The 9098-nt window shown below is 40.2% G+C and overlaps 1 protein-coding gene across 2 annotated transcripts in view; it reads left to right on the forward strand.

The window, feature by feature from the left end:
- The window catches only part of LOC116244525 (uncharacterized), a 30395-nt gene extending 23328 nt beyond the window's left edge, over positions 1 to 7067 (forward strand). The window contains exons 15-17 of one of the 2 annotated variants that reach the window (XM_031616271.2): positions 627 to 730; positions 1546 to 1629; positions 3520 to 7067. In XM_031616271.2, the coding sequence (XP_031472131.2) occupies positions 627 to 730; positions 1546 to 1629; positions 3520 to 3624 (293 nt within the window). In that variant the 3' untranslated portion in view covers positions 3625 to 7067. The other variant, XM_090151950.1, reaches the window with a different exon arrangement.
- Positions 7068 to 9098: the final 2031 nt, after the last annotated feature.

A 9098-nucleotide genomic window follows, 5' to 3' on the forward strand; every position in this document is an offset into this window, starting at 1 on the left:
CCAAGTACTGTTCTCCAGAGCAGACAGGCAAAGAGACAAAATGCTTCTGATCCAGCCTTTCATGCCAGGTTGTTCAAGACGTGTCCTGGGGCTCATGCATAGTGTATGTGAGCAGCCTGACTGAGTTCAGGACTGAGTCACTGCATCCAAAGCTGTGTCCTCTCCTCCCAGTCCATACAGCCAAAGCTCTCGTGATGGCAATCTGCTGTAGGACTTTCTGCCAACTGACAAGATTTCTTATTTGTTTTAAAGAGAATTTTTGTTCTTTTATCTTTAATGGAAGCCTGAATTTTCTATACAAAAAGGTAGGTTGGAAGAATGTTATTTTCACAGCTAATTCCTAAAGCCTAGGGAACATCAGATTTACAGCTGCTGCATAACCACACTGTTGACCTCTTCATTACTCTGCAGTTGCAGAGGGGTGATCACATACTATTTCTTTCCTGTAAGACCCATGCTTCCTTTAGGATTTCTATTTTAAAACAGAAATTAAATATTTCTAGATGAACATATTATATAGACCCAGAGTCTCCTACTTTTTATGTCTCTTATAAATAAGACATTTGCATTCCTTTGGACACAACTGCACGCTCATGAAATTTCTCATTTTCTTCCTCCTTTGTTAGTTCTAAAAAAGGAATTGGAAAATGTTACTCAGTGCAGGCGTCTGATCAAACCCAGGACAACCAAGGCAACACCCCAGGAGTCACAGTTCTGCAGAGAACTAAAGGTAACATTACCCCAACCTTATCGTGGGCTGGAGATAAAAGACGAGTAACTTCCTTGGTTTGTGCTGAATCCTGCCCTGACAAATGGATTGGGAGCATCTGAGGAAAAGCAGACTTTTATTTCTATCTGATAGCGTTTGATGAGGCATGGGAATGCCTTTTGAGAGCTTCTGTATCTCTTGCTTTTGCTTCGCAGGCAAACGGGCTGGATTGGATGAGGAGCAGATAGCTTCACAGTCAGCTGCAATAAGCGCTTTGGAATAACAGCAATTTCAGAGCATGTATGGATTTGTAGCAACTCCCTCTGCCCTCAGACAGCAGGGAAAATAGCATGGAGAAACAGCATCCAGGAGCTAGACTGAATTGTGATTATAGGTTGGCCTAAGATGATTCTGCCCATGCTAATGGCAGAGCGAGGTGGGCAGGGGAGCACTGCAGAAAGCAGCTGAGGACGTGCTGCTTGCTCAGTGTGCTTCTTGAATAATACTAAGTCATCTAAAGCGTATATGTTACAAAGGAGTAGTGATTAAGAATTTTTTTTTTTTTTGGAAGCTTAAGGCTTTGTTTTTCACTCAGTGAGAACTGGTGAGTGGCTGCCTTGCTCACAATAAGGCTGGGCAGTGCCTACTGGGTTTTGTTTTTTGTCTTTGATGCCTTCATATTTGCAGTATATGTGCTTGATGTGTGCTTATCTTCTGTGAAATGTGAAATTGTTCTGATCTGAAAATTCTGACTTAAATTCCCTTATTTTCACTATTGAATATCTGCTCTAAAATTACACTCCTTTGCCAAATTAAGAAGTTTTACCTTATTACAGGATTTGATTCAGAAATATGAAGGGGATCTATCCCAGCTGTCAAAAAGATGTGAAGAAATGAAGAAGCTTTATAGCAGTGTGCTGGTACGTCTCATATTAAAATGCAATGAAAGAAATCTAAATTTCTTAGGAAAAGAAGAAAAATGCAGACGTTCCCATGCTTCCATGTGCCTTGCAGTAATACTGTCCATGTTTGGAAAGAAATTGTTTTTTATTCTTGAGGATTTATAATTCACTTTCTAAAGTGTTGATTGTCCAAAAGTACATATGTAAAAAAGTGGATGTTCAGAAATTCAAGTTTTCTCCCAGCTGCTTTTTCACTCACTTCCCCTTATTTTCTGAAGGTAGGCATTTTATATATTTTCTCTCACTTTGAATGGATTTATTTCTTCCAAATAATGTTCTTGCTGGGCAGATCCTTTTGTATATTTATGAGGCAGCAAAAATGTAAAGCAAATATAAAACAGGATGGGTGATCAAAGCCCAGACCATCAGCTGAACAGCGCCAGGAAGGAACAGCCCTGCTCACCTGGGATGTGATGTGGGAACAGGCTGTATGTAGCCATGGAAATCACATTGCTCATGAAACAAAAATCCACAGGCCTACCTTTGTGATTTCATATTCTGCTTATAAAATCAATAATGACCTTGGCATGTGACACTTCTATGGAATTAACAATAAATTGGAGGTAACTGCCTGTGGAATAGCTGTGGGCTATCAACTTCTCATGGATGGTCGTTAGCTCCAGGAAATGCTTCTCTCGTTGTTGTTTAATTGATGGTACGCCATAGGTGGGTGGTGAGGTGTGCCAAGGATCAAGAACCTGGAGCCCCCAGGAGGTGCAATTAGGATCACAGCAGGCCAAACCATTAATCAGGTATCGCTGGTTAATGTGCAAGTTTTTGTGGTTGGATTATATGTGAGTTTCCAAGTTCCCAGCAGAGGGTTTGCTCCCAAGAGCATCTGAGGTGTGCAGGTAATGATGGATTCCAAACACTGTGGAAATACAACTACACTGCTGCTCAGCCTTGGGAGAGCTGTACCTCCTGGTTATCTGGTAGCTCTCTATTACAGGCAAGACAAGAGCTTGTAGCAATATAAGGTGTTGTTTTTAAACCTTCCATGGAAACCTTTGGAGCACGTTCTCTATGTCTTCTACTCAATTAGAAAACCATTTTAAATGCAGTCACGTTCTTTAACTCACTGATACCATTAAGGAGGATCTTTGGAAATGTCGACAAACCTCTTGAATTAAACCTGAGCAACAATTTTAAGACTAAAATGACTTTTCTGTCCTAGAACTGGAAAATACACGTGGAAGTGATTTTAATTAATGCAGAAATCCCTCTCCTAGCAATTAACTTTGTAGTATGATTGTCTTTCACCTCTTGTTTCTCAGTAGAGCAAACGGGACGCCAATATTCATGTTGCTTTTGAAAGTCTTCCAACCTGTTCAGCTTTTTCGGGTGAAATGAAGAGAACAGGGAAAGGTTTCTCCTTGATGGATTAACTTTTCTTCCAAAATATCCACGTAAACGTGACATTTTTTGTTTGCAAAACAAAATGCCAAAGAATTAAAGCTTTTTGGCTTAAATCTGCTGCTGTCACATCCACCATGATTCCATAGTGGATAGAAACCATTTCCCTATGTGCTTCTTTTCTTTTGTGGATGGGTTCATCTAAAAAACTGCAAAGCCAAGAACCTTGCCAATGTAGGTGTTCTCTGCTCGTTGGTGGTAGATCTGCAGTCCAGCCAGAGAAGCTGCTTTGTGCAGAGAACCAGGAAATTACAGCTCAGGTGTTTCGAATCTCAGTTTAATGGACATTTTGTCCAGCTCTAAATTTTCTGACTGATCAATAATGATAATGAGAGTATTCAGCCTTTCTCCTGCTCTGTTCATTACAATCTCGGACACGGATTAATTTATTTGGATAATACTAATGTTAAATATATTTCTCTTTTAAATTTACAGGTCAAATTTGGGGAACCACAAGACCTGGACTCTCAGGAGCTGTTTGGATGGATATCTACATTCATTAGTGAGTTTAGGAAGGCCTGTGCTGAGGTCTTGCAGTAAGGACAACACTACTCATAAAAAGGGGAGAGTGAAGTGTAGGAAACTACATTTAAGTTAATTGTTTTCAGAGTTGCCCTGCCAATAAGGTGCCTATTCCATACAGTTTGTACAGCAGTATGTTTCATTTAAAGATATATTCAATTTATAATGTGTAGTTTTGCAAGTGGTCTCAGTCCTGTGGGATCATAGATCTCTTATGAGACTCACTTTTTTCTGTGTGCCCCTGCAGATACCTGTATGTTTAGAAAGGAGACACTCTTGATGTTTTGTAATTTTTCTTTTTATTTTTGTCTTTGACATCCAGTCTTCCACCTGAGTTTCAGCTGTTACTTACAGAGAATAAATTTACATATGGTGATCTAATTTTTAATTATTCTTTTTCTGTAGGTTTTTTTTTAAATACATTTAGCAAAAAATCTTGATTGTCTTCAGCCATTAAAGAACTGCAGCTTCAGTATTTAATAGAGAAAGAAACTGGCAGGTTCCCCACCAAGTAGTACAATAAAGCATTGCTTTTTTAGGATAAAATACTGTGGAAGCCAATCTGTGTGAAATTTGCATTGGTAGGAAGAGAACAATATCAGAGAGGTGAAATAAAAACATGTCATGAGGCATCTAAGTAATGCACAGTGAAAGTAATTATTGATGGTTTTCAAAAGAGAAAATACTTGTCTTGCATTTGTTGGCTTTTCCATATTTTTAATTAGAATAATTACTTGCAGCTCAAAAATACAAGGAGAAAAGGAAGGCTGTAAATGCATAAACAAAAAGGGATGTGTTGAACATGGAGAGCAGAAAATAGTTCTATAAAGCCACTGGTAAAACATTGCATTTTTCTCTACCAGTTTTACGGTATTGATTGATAAAATGTGTGTTCTCCGACTTACTTTAGATCTGCCTGTCCAATTCTCACAGTATTTTGGCTTTAACAGAAAGTCTAACAGGTAGAAATGCTGAACAGTCTCTTTGGCTTCAATACTGAAAGAAATTAGAACTATCCTCTCTGAAAGGCTTGGAAGCATCTAAGCCTAAAATTGCTCTATTAGAATGTTCTCTCCAGTACCATGTGAGATTTCTCCCTATCCAGGTGCCAGATGTTATGCAGGTGTGCTGATGAGCAAAGATGCAGCTGCTCTTCCAGCTGTGTTTGGTTAAGAGGCAAACCTGGAGCCTCCTATGGATGCCAGCGGGCATGACTGCTTAATTCATCTGCTTTAAATCCACCTCTCATCCCAGGGGAATTTTTAAAAAATTGAGGAAGAAACTCAATAGACTCTCAATAGACATCCCCAAACCAACCAACCGACCAGAAAAATTAAATAAGCAAAAGGAGGGCAAATTTTGTTTTAGAGTAAACATACTTGTTTTCTACAAAGTCAGCATTGGAATAGTGACACCTGGCTGGCACTGAAGTCAGCAGTGTCTGCATATCAGGATCTATAGCATCTGTATGTGTCAGGAGCTGAAGATCACTGTTTTTTGGCTAGAAGAGGAAAATTCAGTTCCTCTTCCAGCACATGTGTACATCATAACAACCCTTGCAGTTTTTGATGTGTGTTATTCCCTCTCCAAAATCAGAACATCTTCATTTATATGTGAATCATGTAAGATAACACTGCATAACAGTGCCATTTCCATGGTATCCAGATCCCTGAACAGCATTCGTGATGGCCATGATAAGTTTCATGTTTTTCTGCCATTACTTTAGCTCAGGAGTCCTGGGAAGTCTCTTTTAACTAAGTTGTTTTCTCTTTTTTTTCCTCCTGACTCACTTTTCCCCCCAGTCTCTTTTCTCTCTTATTATACCTAACAGCTTGTACTTGTTTTATAGCTCAGCTGGCATGGCTTCTTCCAATTAAAAATATATTCTACACAGTAGTTGATATCTGTCTTCGCATGAATATCCTGCAGCAATCATTTAAAAAATTAATGACCAAATATCTTCTTGGCAAGAAGCTCTGCCCCTCCAGAGGACACAGAGCTTTCCCAAGGAATGGGAGCTTGCAGAGGAAACACGTTTCCATTTTCTCAAACAAAACATTTCTGCTATGTCTGTGAGTGTCAGAGCTCATCTGATTTATATGTAAAAAGAAACAAATACAGCTCATTCCCTTCTGCATTCTTTTTTCCCCCCAAATAATATTTTGCATCATATCGGTGCTTTTTTTCTAGGTCTCTTTGAGCCAATTCTCTCGCTCTGTTTTAATGGTATTTGTTTGTACAGAATAAAAGTTGTTACACCTCAGTGTTTATATAGACAAGCTCTAAATGTCTCTGCAGACAATTTCTGTGGAACCCTTCCTTAGCAGCTGTACTGACCCTCAAACCTGCAGCCATAAACACCCATGTGTGAGGTGAGGCTCCAGATGGAGCTGCCTTCCAGATCTGTAGTATTTGTAAGTTTGGGCTAACTATTGCCCTACAAAGAGACCAGGCTTTCTTTGGCATATTATGAAATGTCAGATCTGAAGGAGGATGCAGTCCTGCTTGGTATTATAGATAGAAATTTGCTTGACTCATTTCAAAGCAGAAACTTTTCTCAGGCAGTAAATACTTCCCAGCTAATATCCCAAGCTGCTGTCAGTCTGCTGACATTAAACTTTGGTTTTGGGAATCTTGCCATCCAAAACAATCTGATGTCTTCCTTTGCTGCTAGGAATTAAGCTGATTAAGGAAATTAAAAACAAACAAAACCATTTTGATTCTGGGTTTACTGGACTTGCCCTATGCAAGCCACCTGTGCTGCCTGTACTCTGCGAGCTGAAGCACAGCTGTCAATGGAGCAGCCCTGCTGAGCTGCAGAGTGCTGGGCTTCTCTGTGCTGTACCAGAGTGGGTGTGCTGGGCAGAACAGACGTCTTGGGGAATGAAATTTACACATTTAGAAAAGTTATTGGGTTGTTTTTTTTGTGTCTTCTTCAGTCTCTCCCCTTACAGCCGTGCAAAATCAGTCAAGTGCTGCTGAGCTGCACGTGGAACGTGATGGCTGGAGGGAGAGATGGAAGTGACAGACACTATTTCAAGATCAGTTTGTATATTTTTATGTTAAAAGATCGCTGGCGTATATAAAGAGAGGGCATTGATACGGAGGGCAGAGCTCACACTGCTTCTGTTTAGGACAGAGCTGTGGGCTGAGGAGCTGGCACCCATAGCGGCTCATTCCTAGGGACACAGTGGCTGCTCATGGTTTTTGTAGTCCTTGGGGCATTTTGCTTCCCCAAAACACTGCTAGGAAGCAGTTTCTAGGGGTTATCAGCTGAGGACAAAAAGAAACACAGAACGTGAGCTGAGGAGCCTCATTTCTCCATAAGAAGAGTTAAAAAAAAAAAAAAAAAAAAGATAACAGTCTCCTGGGAAAGACATCTACAGTCCAGGGAGAGAAATTGGTGAGTTCAGTGGATTTGATTCCTTAACTGTGAAATAAACGTATTACTTTCTTCCTTGCATCTTCTTATTTATTGTTCTTGACAGCCTTTTCTCTTCTGTTCGAGTTGGCACATTTCAATAGATGGCACTAAAAATCCTAATGCTGAGCCCTTCTCCATCACTTCCATTATCATCGTGAGTCTTCCAGTACAATCTCTCCCTTCTGAAGATCAAACAAGCAGTGCAGCCAATGGGCAGACTCCTAATGCACATCCTTTAAAGCAAACTATTCCCTCATTGGCTTTTGCTATGAAAGCCACTCTGTGAGCAATTTCTCTGGGACAAATTCTCCCGAGGGGAGGTAATCTGTGCGCTTCTGTTGATGTCAAAGGAGATGCACTAAATTACACCACTTCACTATCTAATTTTCTGTGGTTTTCTTGACACGGTGCTAGCAAACTGTATCAACAAAATGTGTTCAACAGTGTAAGCTAAATTGAGTGCCAGCAGATCACTGAATCCTTTGCAAACTCCATCCTGTGCATTCTGTGCCTGCATTGCTTGGGGGAACGGGTTCTGAAGATCAGAGCGGGCAGCAAAACCGAGTTCCTTCCTCTTTCCTCCTATTGAAAAAGAACAATTTTCCTGCCAGGCTATTTGTTTCCCTTATTTTCTGACCCTATCTGATTTTATTCCACCTTGGTAAAATGCACGCTTCTTGTTTCATTCAAACACAATTGAAAGTCTGCGACCATTGCATAGGTCAGCAGAGTGCCTCAAAAGTTGTTTATTTCCTAAAACTGCACAAAATGTATCAGGTAACTTAGCTAAAAACACAAAAAGGAGGTGTTTGGTTTTTTTTTCTTTCTAGACATGAGCTGAAATGTAATAAGAGACCAAGAATTTAATTTACTTTGCTACGAGCTTTAGGGCTTTGAGTACCTGCCATAAAGGTGTCAATGTCTGTACGTGCACAAGGTGATTTTTTGGTCTTAGTCCACAAAAACTCTTTTTATGAATGTTTTGGGCACACATATAAATTAGCAAGAGATTTTCTGGATAGATTTTGAATAACAATTGACACAAGAAAAGCCAAGCTCTTTGTGGGCTGTCCCCAGCTGTGACTGACGATGAAATTTACCAGCATATTGATGTTGTGAACAACTGACCTATGAAGGAGTAAAATGAGCTGGCAGGGTCTTAGCTTTACACTGATATAAATCTGGACTGAGTGTATTGGACTCGGTATAACTGTGGATTATTTGCAGACCTCCATCCAGTAGCAGCAGAAGGAAACTGCTGGACATGACTGCAGAACCTGCCCAGGAGCATCTCCAGCCCTGATGTGCACTCTGTGCTCAGGTCTGCAGCACTGAGCAAACAGAGGGTTTGGCTGGGTGAGAAATGCTGAATAAAGACCTGAAATGCCAACGCTGTCAGCAGAGCTGAACGTTTGTACCCCCACACACAGGTGGACATCCTGCTGACTTCGTTTTGTAAATCACCTCTAAGATTCACACACAATTTCTAAATTCCATTTCCAGTCATCAAAGCACTATTATTTATTTATTCATTGTTGTTTTGTAGCAGAATGCCAGGGAAATTAAGTACCAAAAATATGAGCAGACAAATATTTTTTCCTGGTATCCTTTCAATAAGAAATACCCAAAGATGGGACGGTGTGATGAGAGCAAAGTTTGGAATAGGCAAACAGAGGGAAGAAGCTTAGGAAGCCAAGCAAGGTGCCAGAGGTGGAGCACACACACACATAGAGGTCTACAAAACAGATTAAAATGAAGCAAGGAAAATGCCAGCTTGGTTCTGCATCTGTCTGACTTCATGGGCAAAAGCTTTTGTTTATTTTAGCTATTCCAGCCATGTACACATACATATTTCCATACACTTTATGTTTAAACAAACTGAGGGGAACTTACTTTATAAAATAATTATTGAATCTTCTTAAGGCTCATTAAGCTCATTAGCCAGGTGAGCTGGTTTTGCATTTAGCCAGCAAACCAGTAAGCTAACTGTAGGTCCTGGGGCCAGCTGTGCAGGAGAGCAGTTAGCTGTAATTGGCTGTATACTTAATTACTAATGTGTTCACACAGC

This window comes from Phasianus colchicus, chromosome 17 (assembly GCF_987193195.1).
Source record: "Phasianus colchicus chromosome 17, bPhaCol1.hap1.1, whole genome shotgun sequence".
NCBI classification, from domain to species: domain Eukaryota; kingdom Metazoa; phylum Chordata; class Aves; order Galliformes; family Phasianidae; genus Phasianus; species Phasianus colchicus.